Source organism: Pristis pectinata, chromosome 8, assembly GCF_009764475.1.
Source record: "Pristis pectinata isolate sPriPec2 chromosome 8, sPriPec2.1.pri, whole genome shotgun sequence".
NCBI classification, from domain to species: Eukaryota; Metazoa; Chordata; class Chondrichthyes; order Rhinopristiformes; family Pristidae; genus Pristis; species Pristis pectinata.
In genome coordinates this window covers 35,329,475-35,342,699 of record NC_067412.1, presented here as the reverse complement: position 1 = coordinate 35,342,699, position 13,225 = coordinate 35,329,475, and the positions used below count along the sequence as shown (strand labels likewise).

The 13,225-nt window shown below is 37.9% G+C and overlaps 1 protein-coding gene across 2 annotated transcripts in view; it reads right to left on the bottom strand.

The window, feature by feature from the left end:
- unkl (unk like zinc finger) overlaps positions 1–13,225 on the bottom strand; it is a 96,862-nt gene that overhangs the window by 25,383 nt on the left and 58,254 nt on the right. Inside the window, exons 7-12 of one of the 2 annotated variants that reach the window (XM_052022276.1) lie at positions 11,610–11,694; positions 8,470–8,651; positions 7,152–7,191; positions 7,003–7,076; positions 4,943–5,008; positions 1,163–1,328 (exon numbers count right to left, since the gene is read on the bottom strand). In XM_052022276.1, the coding sequence (XP_051878236.1) occupies positions 1,163–1,328; positions 4,943–5,008; positions 7,003–7,076; positions 7,152–7,191; positions 8,470–8,651; positions 11,610–11,694 (613 nt within the window). Of the gene's footprint in view, positions 1–1,162; positions 1,329–4,942; positions 5,009–7,002; positions 7,192–8,469; positions 8,652–11,609; positions 11,695–13,225 lie in introns of both variants that reach the window. The other variant, XM_052022275.1, reaches the window with a different exon arrangement.

The window sequence follows — 13,225 nt, the reverse complement described above, 5'->3', positions numbered from 1 at the left end:
TGAGTAAATATCAAATAGAACCATTGACAGTAGGAACCTATCACAGCCAATCCATTGCAATCTTCAAATCATCATCTACAATGACAACTTGGATGAAGGAGCTGAGTATACTGTAATTAAATTTGCTAATGACACAGGAGGCAAGTGGAGTTAGCCAGTTGTGAGAAATGGCACAAGGAGCCTGCAAAAGGGGTATAGGTAGGTTAAGTAAGTGGGCAAGCAAGAAGTTAGAAGATTGAGAATAATGTGGGAAAATTTGAGATCATGAACTTTGGAAGAAAGAATCAAAGAGCAAATTATTATCCAAGCAGAGTGAGAACACAAAATATTGTGGTACACAGGGCTATGGAGCTCCCAGTACATGAAACATAAGATGTTAGCGTGCAGGTATAGCAAGGAATTAGGAAGGCTAATGTAATTGATTCAACTTTAGATAGTGCTCATGGGGCGGTATACAGTTCTGTCTCCATATTTAAGGATGGATTTACACACATTAGGTGCAGTGCAGAGAAGGTTCAGTGGATTGATTCCTGGGATAGAAGGTTAGCACATGAAGAAAGGTTGATTAGGATGGTCCTATGCTCACTGAAGTATAGAAGAATGAGAGGATCTTATTGAAACAAAGATTCTGAGAGGATTGTCAATGTAGTTGCCAAATTTGGGTTTCCCCCTAGTGGGGATACGTAGAACTAAGAATCATAAGCTTTAGATGAAGAGGAGGATGAATTTCTTCTCAGAGTAGTGTGAATCTTTGGAATTCTCTATACCCGAATTATGGTGGGGGAGTCATTGAATATATTCAAGGCAGCGATTGGCAGACATTTACAGTACAAAGGAGTCAAAAGACATGGGGAGAGGGTGGTAAACGTTGTTAAGGCCAACAATAGATCAGCCATGATCACAGCAAACAGCAGAGCAGGCAGGAGGGGTTCACTGGCCTGCTCCTTGCTTTTTGTGTTCTGACAGAGTTTGCTGTTCATGGTGAGAAGATTTCTGAAGTTCAGTCAATACGATACCAATATCCAACAGGAGAGTACAATTCAGTATATTCAGATTAAAGATTGTTCTGTTATCACAATAACAGATCTTGACTACCGGGAATCATTTTCAGCAATCTGTAAATACAACATCTGGTTATGTCCGAATTATAATTAGCACTTACCAATTACTGATTCCACTGTATTGCTAGCAGGATAAAATGGAACTGCTTTGGCATTCATTGTTGACAAAGTGGAGGGAGATGAAGTATCAGATCCAATACTAGATGCCAAACTCGATGTTATACTGGATGTTAGTGGATTTACCACTGAAAATACATTTAAAAGGTTCTGCAGGGGACAGAATGCATTTGATTAGAACATATTTAACTTTTTTGTTTACAAAAAGCATTTGTTAAGCATTCAAGATAAACCTCAATGTAAAACCAATTCAAATCCATCCACATTCAGTTTCTTTCAAGTATTATTCAAAATCATTTTTTCCTTGAAGTTCAAATACTGTAAACTGATTATTGTCACTTGTACTGGGGTACAGTGAAACACTTTGTTTTGCATGCCATCCATACAGATCATTTCATCATATCAGTGCATTGAGGTTGTACAAGGGAAAACAGTTACAGATTGCAGAATAAAGTGCTACAGTTAGAGAAAGTGCAGTGCAGGTAGACAATAAAGTGCAAGGCCATAATGAGGTAGATTGAGAGGTCAAGAGTCCATCTCATTGTTCATTTCTGTGTAATGAATATTTCATTTAAACAGATTACTTAGGATCTTACTTGCCCAAAATCAAGGAAGCAACTAATTTTCAAATGCACCATGCTGCGGGACATGTTTAAGATGCTGCTTTTACTTAAAGATTGAGTAAATAACAATTCAGTGTTTTCCCCACATTATAAAGTGGGTGCCAAAGTTAGGAATTTAGGGCTGCTTTCATCCATCTCCTTCCATCAAGTTATGTAGAAAGATCATCTACATCCCAATAAACAAAAACACCAGAATCGGGAAATCCAAGGATGAAAGAAGAAGGAATTCATAAAGGCATAGACATTTATCTTCAAAATATATTGTTTTGATGACTATATATATATATATATATATATATATATATATATATAGATAGATAGATAGACATATGGAACAGAGAAATCAGATTAGCAGTAAAAACAAAAAAGATGAATTCCCCCACTGTAAAGGGATAGTTTCATAAATCAATACATTGACGAACCAACAAGAGAATAGACTATTTTAGATTTAGTATTACATAAAATGAATATAAAAATTAAGGGGCCTTTAAGGAAGATTTAAGAAAGAGTGATCATAACATGATACATTTTACGTAGAGACTGAATGTGATTTAGTTCATTATGAAACTGGGGTCTCAAGCAAATGACAGACATGAGGTGTGGGTTGGCTATGGTAGACCAGGAAAGCACATTAAAAGAATTGACAATGGACAAGCAATGGCTAACATTTGAAGCATTGATGTGATATATATTTGTTGCAAACTATGCATCAAGGACATATTAGAAAAACTAAACATGAAAAGTAATCCAGCTACAGCTAACATAGAAAGTTAAAGACTGTATTAGATCAAAGGAAAAAGCTAATAATGATGCCAAGAAGTGGGGAGCAAAGGGCACCAAGAAAATGACAAGGAAAGGGAAACCAAAACACTAGAGTTTAGGAAGAAACATTAAAAGACAGTATACGTTTCTAGAGATATGTAAAAAGGAAAATATTACAAATATTAACCTTTCAGACTGAGACAGGAGAAATGATACAGCGGAATAAGAAATTGAACTAATATTTGTGCCCATTTTCATGGAAGACACATAAAAGTTCTCAGAAAGTAACAGAAAACAACAGTTCAAGAGGAAACAAGAAGCTCAAAGAAATTAGCATTGGTATTTTTAAAGTATTGGAAAAAATAATCTGAATGATAAGTGATTGTAGAGTTTCGACATGTAAAGGGTGTCCCGCTGCACAATTTGCAAGGGGCTAGTATTTAGGTGAAGCAAGTAATTAAGAAAACAGAATATTAACATTTATTGCTAGAGAAATTGATTTTAAAAGTAGGGAGGTTATATTTTAATTATATTGGGCATTAGTGAAACCACATCTGGATTACCATGCACAGTATTAGTCTCCTTAAGGAAGGATATTAATGCAATGGAAGCAGTTCAGAAATTAACAGACCAACACCTGAAAAGGATTAGTTGGTTTTTTTTGAGGAATGGCTGGATAAGCTGGGCTTGCTTCCACTGGAGTGCAGAAGAGACTTGACTGAAGCAACAAGTTCCTTGGGGAAACTTGTAATCTGCTAACAATCTGCTTTCTCTTTTGGCCATCAGGAAAACTGTGTTTTGATGAAGAGTCTTCAACATAAAACATTAACTGTTTCCCTTCCACAGATGCGGCCTGACCTGCTGAATGCTTCCAGCATTGTCTGTTTTTATTTAAGATCCTGAGGTATCTTTAAAGAGTGAAAGTGGAGACGATACTTCCTTTGTGGGAGAATCTAGAACTAGGGTCACCATTTTCACAAGGGATCACCCATTTAAGACCCAGATGAGACAACATTTTCTCTCCCTTCTAGAAGGTTGGGTGTTTTTGGAACTCTTCTTCAAGAGAGGCAGTGGAAGCAAAGTCTTTCAATATTTTTAAGAAAAAGGTAGATAATTTCTTAGTAAACAATGGGTGTAAGGGTTACCAGAGGCAGACAGAAATGCAGAATTGAGGTTACAATCAGATCTTATTAAACTGTGGCAGGCTCAAGGAACCTAGACCTGCTTTGAATCCACATGGTTGCATGGAATATAGACAGGCTACATGACAATACAGACAATACAGAGGGATTGGTTCACCAGAGAGTGATCCCTGGGATGGCAGGTTTGTCACATGAGGAGAGATTAAGCAGTCTGAACCTATATTCCACGTTCAGAAGAATGAGAGATGATCTTATTGAAACATACACATTCTGTTTTGCACAGGACTTGGCAGCGTACATGTAGGGGTGTTATTCCCCCTCCCCTCCCCCAATCTGGAGTGTCTAGAAATAAGGGGTGTATATTCAGGACTGAAGAAATCTCTTCACTCAAACTGTAACAAATACTTGAAATTTTCTACCCAATAAAATGGAGGATCAGACACTGAATATATTCAAGGCTGATCTTGATAGCTTTCCATATACCAAGGGAACATAGGGATATAGGATTAGTGAAGGAAAGAGGCACAGCAGTTGAAAAGAAAGTCTTCCCTTATCCTATTGAATGATTAAGCAAACAAAAGGAGACACATGGCCTACATCACTTCTATTACTTATGGTATGTGTACTACACAGAGGCCATAAAAAAAATTTGGTAGCGCCCTTGCCGTGTTACTGTCAGGCGTGTTAAGATGCATCAACTACCCTGGGATAAAATCTATAGAAGAAAAATAGACAGCTGGATGATATCTGTCATTTCAAAACTATTCACTAACCCTTGCTGCAAGTGCTCAATTTTGGAAGACAGACAAGATCAAGGCTGGCTGACACAATACCCTCACAAGACTGACCACTTGAGGCCAGTCGTGGGGGTGGGGTGGGGTGGTGAGAGAGCGAGCGCATGGTGGTAGCGAATAGTAAAAATTACTGCAACCCCTACTGGTTTCCTGTGCAAATTTTCAACGAATACATCATGAGTAAAATCAAAATAAGTTTACCCCTTGGATAAATGTGGATGAAGTTTTTTTTTTAAAACTGAAACATGTCCAGTCAAAATCTCAGAGAGTAACATGAATACAATGGCTAAACAAATTCTTCTCATTGCAATGAACACATTTGACATTCTTACAAAGACCACTCATTCTTATGCATTTTACATCAAGCCAACACAGAACGAGGTCCAACTAGCCATTGGTAAACCACTGAAGTCAAAAATTAGACTTAAATTTCTCTCACTCACCTGTTTACTATCATGTTCATTTAATTTCTGGTTATTCTCTAGTGTTTGGTTCTTATGTTGTTTTGCCTGCAAGTAAACAAACTTTACTCAAATATCCGTTTTAACTCAAATAGCTATCATTCTAATCACTAACATCAGTACTTGATACTCCCTCTCCACTCAGGGTAGGGAGGATTGTAGTTAGATCAGCAACTGGACATGCTCACCATCTCCAGAAAAGGTAGCTTTGCAGTAATCATTCTAGTAAACATATCTGCACCACCACTCAACCAATCTCACCATATTCACTTGTATGCACACAACACCTGCAAAGGCTGGAGGGGAAAGTGTCAACTCCTTTCAAACCTTCTTGATATGATTATTGATCCAAAATTTTCTATTTCAATTTGTAAGAAAAATAAAGTTCATCACTGAGATCTCAACTGCTCTTGACCTTCAAGTTGTCCGTTGACAAGAGAATCTACAAGCTCTTGTTTTTGGTGCAGGACGGAAGATCCTGGGTTGTAATGCTAGGTTTCTTCTGAGTATGGAAAGGTACTTTTCTAACTGGTGGTGGCTTCACAATTGGAAGTGGCACAATTGGAATTTAACAAGTGGGGGGTGTGACAGAGAAAGAGCAAATCTCACCTGCCGTGCAATTTCCAGCTCCTAGTTAAGTCAGGTTTAGGACAGGCTGCAGTACAGATCAATCTGCTACTCACTTCAGAAAGATACATGATGCACAGTAAAGTTAAAACTAGCAGGTTGCAAAGGAACAGCATAACATCATTGCCATTCCAAATTATTTAAAACTAAAACTTTTTTCATCATCTTCAAACAGTGCCTTCAAAATGTCTCTGGCGTTTGGTCAGAGTGGAACTCACCTGTATTGATCTGGAAAACCAGTTCCATGATCTTGTAACACTTAAGTGGAAGAGACATTACACTGCAAATCCATACATCAATTATCAAAAGTTGGCACCCAAAATGAAGTGGTCAAAATGGTTCCAAACTGTTGCCAGATCACAGACAAGAGCCAAGTTACACATGATGGATTTTCAGTGTACAGAATAGAATGGGCTTAGCTGCCATGGTCAGTCTTTTCTGCACATCCTGTCCTGGAAATGGTATTGGTGAGCCAGTGCAATCTTTGTGATAGATACCCTGCTGTTAAGTATGGGGTTCCAGAGTTTTGTCTTAAACAACAACGAAAAAGTGATATACCTCCAAATCATCATACTCTGCTACTTGGAGAAGAATTGAAGTTGGTGTTTCTATGCACCTCATTTACTGTCCTTCCAAGGGTGGTGTCAAAGAAGGCCAAGTGAGTTGTTAGATTCATACTGCAGCTGACAGAATTAGTGTTTAGAATGGAAGAGATACCAAATCAGCCTGGATGTTGTTGATTTTGAGGTGTTGTGAGAACTTCACTTACTGTATTTACGCAACCGGTCCGCTTAACGTTTCATCTCTGGTTGTTCAGGATTGTGATCCAATTCAGTAATGTCAGATACACTTTTTCTGAAAGTAGTTACATGCCACACAAGTGTGAACTTGGAAGTCACTTGTTATTTAGTTCTCCAAATCTGAATGTTACCCAGCTACAGTCATTACTTGCACCATTTTATGATGATTTGTGGATGCATCTGTGCTTTCCACTTTGACCAAATAACTAAATAATGGTCATTGATAAAGCAGCTGAATGTGATTTAGCATAGGACACTGATCTTCAACAATGCCTAGTTGAAGTAAATAGCTTCCAACAATCACAACCATCATCTTCTGTGCTAATATAGTCAATGCAGTGTTTCAATATTATTAGGGCTCTTTGTTGCCATACTTCCTTGAATGCTGTCTTGATGTCAAGTGCAGTTAATTTCACCTCACCCTAACGAATTCAGTCCTTTGCCCATGATTGGGCCAATATTCTAATGAGGTCTGGAACTAACAGTTCCTGATGGACCTCAATTTGAATACCTGTCAACAGGTTACTGTAAACACAAAATGGGAAAACCTACTTTTGGAAAAAAGACTAGAAACTAGCCCCAATCATAACGTGGATATTTTTGTATACAAGTTACCTGATCTTCCCGTTCAAAGCCCGGTGCTTTTGGATACGTAGATGTTGGTGACGAAACACTGGATGTCGCAGCATCTGAACATAAACTACTGTTAGTAAAATATTTGCACCTACTTATTGGTCCAACAGGATACAGTGAACTGTTACTACCTGAACTTGAAGTAACCGTTGGGCTGCTTGATGATGAAACCTGGAATGAAAAAAAACACTTAAAACAAAAACAAATTTGTTCATAATTGTGAGTCACTTAACAACATATTGACTGACATTTGAATATACATTCAGAATTGTATTATTACTTAATATAATTTATGTGCAACACTTTTCAATTAAACAGAATTTCTTAAAATAAAACATTACACTTAAAGACATAAATGACAATATTCTTGCTGCTCCACTACAGCTTCCTGGTTTCTCTCACTATTTCCTCACTGCTGTTGAAGTGGAGTATTTGGGTATATTTAGGGCTGAGATGGATAGAAGAGAATCAAGGGTTAAGGGGAAAGGGCAAAAAACTGGATCGGAGAACCAGAAGGCACAGGTTTAAAGTGAGAGGGGAGAAATTTAAAGGAGATCTGAGGAGATTTCCACACAGAGCGTAGGGAACATGTGAAAAAGAGCTGCCAGAGGTGGTGGTGGAGGCAGATAATATTACATTTAAAAGCTTTTGGACTGTTACTTCGATAGGAACTGAGATGAGGGATATGGACTAACGCGGCCAAATAGGATTAATACAGATAGGCATAATGGTTGGCATGGACACTGTGGGCTGTAGGATCCGTTTCTGTGCTGTACATTTCTATGATTCAATGAAAAGATGTTGTGAACTCTGGTCATGCACTTAACTGGCCAGGATAGCCACTGTTTGCCTACGGGTGAACATATACCAACTCATATCAGCTCCCTTATCTATCACCTTGTGATTCTTAATGTGCACAGCAGTGGAAAACTCATCAAATAACTAATGGGCAGCAGATCACTAGCATACAATGGGTGGTAGGCAGTTCCTCGCTACAAAGCTTTCAGTGTGGTTTTGACGAACAGCAGCAGAGGCAGAACTAATGCAAATTTTCTCCTCTGAACACATTTACTTTATTACCTAACCTTCCATATAAAAAGAAAGTCTCTTTGGACCCCTTTCACACCTTAAACCCAACATGGCCATATATGTAAACAAAGGAAGGCTAATTCTTATTTGAAGATTGGGATTCTAAGAATTATGATTTTCAGGAAGCTAACACTAAAAATGATGGACTCAATTTCAGAACAGCATACATGAAAGAGTATACTTCTAGAACTTTCCTATCAATCATTCACAAAGCCATCCACATCTCTATGGAATGCTTCAGGCTGTTTGTGGATGTCAAAATTGCACTACATTGACATCCTCATAAGTGAAGCTTGTCAGGATACAGATGGTAGAATAGACAGTTTGATAACATGAGACAACATTAAGAAGTCTGCTCACATTTCCTATCTGTCCATTATTGCTGGCTGCATTAATACTCGTGCTCCATTCATTAGTAGATCCAAGACTTTCTGTAGAATAAAGTCGAGGGCCTTGCTTGGGCTGAGCACCTGCCACAGCTCCTGCCTGCATCATTGAGGCTACCTGATTCATGATTTGCACTTCCTCAGTAGAGGGTATCCCTACAAGTAAAAATAATCAAAATTCATAATGAAACACATGCTTTGATGAATAAAAAGAGTATTAACCTAACAAATAATAACCAGTTATTTAAGGATTCAGGTTCCAATATTATAATAACTTAAAACTTGTAAATGCAGAAGAATCAAAACACTCCTCAGTTGTTCACATCATGAGCTGGATTGTACATACACTAACTACTACAAAACAGTTGTCCCATCACTCATGCATTGCTGTAATGCTTCTAAAGACTATTTGTTTCATCCCCCTGAAATCATCACACATCCTCCAGAAAACCAAGTCTTCAGGCCTATAAACTGTGAATGGAAGACAGAATGTGAAAGGGTTCATAAAGTATTCACAGGGTCATCAAGGGAATTTCTCCTTCCCTCCCCCCCCAATAATAAATGGCATAAAAAATTATAGTTAAAAGGGCTATTGCTATCCATTTAAATATTCATTATGCCTTAACATTTGCAAAATATTCCAATAAGCCCCCATATAAAGAAATATCCCCCAACTTCCTCTATCATATTTAAATGACCATTTTATATTAATCAGCTTTTGTATATGGCTTCTCAAAAGGAGCCTTTCCTTGTAGTCACCAGAGAAGTTCTGATCCTTTTATCCCTCTATATTAAAGCTCTTCTTTGCACTCTCTGCTTCAGTGGAAATTACTCTAGTACTTTGAATGAGATTCAAAACTATTGTTTTTCATCCCTGACACAACCTTGTAGAATCTACAAAATGCTTTTTATGGCTGCTGTATAATGGCAAGGCTGAAACTGCACTATGGGCCAACCACAGTCTTAATAAAAAAAATCACAAGCTATATATTGTAAAATGTCCTATTGCTAATATCTACTCTCTCACTTTCAGGGATTTAGGCACTTGAATCCACAGGACGTTTTATAAAAAAAAAACTTTTAGCATCTTTCCATTTAGTATCAAGAAATGGGATTAGTGGTCTGATGGAAGTCAGTAACCTGAAACATGAACTTTCCTTTGAGTAATTCCAGCACATTTGTTTTTATTTCATATTTTCTGTATCTGCCTTAATTCCATTCTGACATTTCTTGTTTTACCCCTCACTGCATATATATTTTAATGTAGATATCTGCAATACTGCAATCTTACAGTACATTATGCTAATCTGCTCAATGATCTTTGTGAAATATTTTTCAAACCTATGATATTTGCCAAATACTACAATCATCAAGTTTCAATAATGTTTGTTATTGACAATGATTCAAATAACTTCATAATGGTACTGTAGAGAAAAAGGCCATTTTCTCAGCATGCCTATGACAGGACTTTGAAACAATTTTTCAACTATTTCACTCCCTTTGGCCTTTCCCCAAATCACTCCAATTTTTATTTTCCTTTTCATTGATATTCAATATCCTTTTAAATTATACCATTGAATCAGTTTCCACCATCATTTAAGGCACTGCACCCCTAACCACAAAATTCCATAACTCCCCCCCCACCCTTTTACCAACACAAAATCTGTCTTTTGGTTACTGACCCTTCTGTTATTGGAAGAAGGGTCTCCTCGCTTACCTTTTCAAACAATTCACAATTTTAAACATAAGATTTTTAACATTTGCTCAAAGGAAAACTACCATATCTTCTCATGCTACCACTGAACTCTTGAATCCCTCATGCAATTCCAGTAAACTGAATATGCACCCTCGCTAAGTCCTACAGATCCTTCCCGAAATGTGGTACCCAGAATTTAACACAACACTCCAGCTGCGGCTTTATCAGTGCTTTTATAAATACTGGCTTTTAAAAAGCTTATGAATAACATATTGAATTCTTATTTTTAAAAAAAGATTCTCAACTTCTGTTATTTCAAAGATTTGTACATTAACTGCCAGGTTTTATAAAACTATTATATTGATCATCAGTTTTTCCTTGTTTTTCATACCAAATTTTATTATTTCATATTTCAATAGAGAATGAGAGAAAGAGATAGCAGAAAGTGATAGGGTAGGTCATTTCTAATCTTTCTCCCAGTAGGAGCCATCTGGAGTCTGTGCAACACTGTTTCTGCATACTAAAGCAGTACAGCTCTGGGCATAAGAATATTTAACTCACTAAATATTTTACAAACAATGCTAGGAAGAAGGAATTTTGTGTACCAGATGAGCAGTAGAACATTTGTTGGATAGATATTCCCCTTCGTGAGAGGATCTGGAATTAGAAGGCAAAATTTCAGAATAAAGGGGTTCCCCATTAAGGTGGCATGAGAAGGAATTCCTTCTCTTAGAGGGTCATGACTCCTTGGAATACTCGACCCCAGAGTGCAGTGGAGCTATTCATTTAATGCATTAAAAGCTGAGATAGTGTTTTTGGATTAAAAGGCAGCAATGTACACATGACATCCATTGCATTAATTTATTTTCAGAGTACTGAAAATTGTTAATGACAGCTTGTATTCAAAAGATCCAGTGGGCTGTCATTATTTAGCCATGCCTTTCTAAGTACTTGCAATTTCAATCTAAAATTAAGCATTCAAAGTGTCTGACCCCAATTGGGTTTCAACAGATATATCTATATGTGTTGCTATACACTTTGCTATATCAGGGGCTATACACTTTGTTTTTTTATTGCACAAATGCCTCCATCAGTCCCTTAACATATCCAAGGAGGACTTAAAGATTGTGGTCTGCACTTCTGTTTTCTCTTCTCCAATTTCTTTCATTGTGGTTAAAAATAATAATGTTTTGAATATGAAATGGTTTCAAAAGACCTCAATATTTGCATCTCTGGATAATAAAGCTATTAAAAAACTAAAATATTGTGTTTTGTGACTTTTTGTTTATGATCAGAAATCAATTATGCTTCAACTAAGTAAATGTGTACTGCTGCCGAACAACAACATGTGACAGAACTAAAAAAAGCTTCAGGAAAATGAAGATTCTCAATGTGAAAAACACAGATTGCCAACTTACGTTCAACATGTGCAAATGCACAGAAAGGCCCACGAGGGCAATATCCTGTCTGTCGCATATCATTGCATTTTGTAGATTTGTAGATCTAGAGGGTGGTGGAAAAGAAGTTAATGCAAAGAAAAATATTCTCTAGCTCACTTACATGCTGAAACTCCAATTGTGCTTGCCTGCCACCTTCACTACTCAAATCATCTCTTGCCCAGTCTCAAATCCTCTAGTTCTGGAAAGTTTAGCTTTCTCACAGTGAATGGCAGAGCCCTGGGAATTGTTATTAAGCAGAAAGACCGAAGGGTACAAGTACATAGTTCCTTGAAAGCGGTGACACAGGTAGGCAAGGTGATGAAAAGGCGCATGACACGCTTACCTTCATCAGCTGGGGTTTTGAGTACAAGAATTGAAAGTCTTGTTACAGTTGTACAAAATATTCACTAGGCTGCACTTGGAATAGTGTGAGCAGCTCTGGTTGCCACACTACAGGAAAGATGTGATTAGGTTTGAGTTCAGAAGATTCACAAAGATGTTGCCTGGATTGGAGGCTCGAGTTACAAGGAGAGTTGGATAGGCTGGGTCAATTTTCCCTGAACCAAAGGAGGCCAAGAAGTGACATGATACAGGTATATAAAAATTATGAGAGGCTTAGATAGGGTAGATAGCCAGAGTCTGTTTCCCATAGTAGGGGTGCCCAATACACCCTTGAGGTTCAAGGCAAGATGAAGGAGGGTTAAAGGGGATCTGAGGGGTAATTTTTCTGGAATGAACTGCCAGATGGGGTGGTGGAGGCAGTAACAGAAACAACATTTAAGAGGCATCTGGACAGCTACTTGAATGGGCAAGGCATAGAGGGATATAGGATTAATGCAGTCAAGTCGAATTAGTATAGCTAGGGATGATAGTATAGCTATAGCTAGCACATAGTCTTTTTCCCAGGGAGGGGTTGCTAAAAACTAGAGGGCATAGGTTTAAGATCAGAGGCAAGAGATTTAAAAGGGACATCAGGGGCAGCTTCTTCACATAAAGTGTGGTGCGTATTTGGAATGAGTTGCCAGAAATAGTGGTTGAGGTGGGCAAATTAGTAACATTTAAGTCATCCAGATAAGTACATGAATAGGAGAGGTTTAGAGGGTTATGGACCAAATACAGGTAGATGGGACAAGCTCACTGGGCAACACAGTCGGCATGGACAAGTTGGGCTGAAGGACCCATTTCTGTGCTGTATGACTATGATGGTTGGCATGGACGAAGGGCCTGTTTCTATGTTGTACAACTCAAGCCTATAAAACTAAGGCTCACAGCCCATAATGCATTAAATCCCACAGACTCGTCACCTCTACTCCAGCTGACCTCTGTTACCCGTTTGCTGACACTGAATTTCTAACTTCCTCTTGCCAAATATCAATGCTCTTAGTATGATTTTTCCATGACCTTAAATCGTGCTCAGAAGTCTCCATTCACCCTACAACAATTTTTGTGCATCATTCTCTGTTGCTACCATAAAATGCTATGCCTCCAACAAACTAGATTCTACTTACTGGATTTTGCTTTCAGATATTTCTGCACCTCTCTCAGACATTAAATTCTACTTCTTAATATATCCCTCATCAGCTCATATTCCTTTG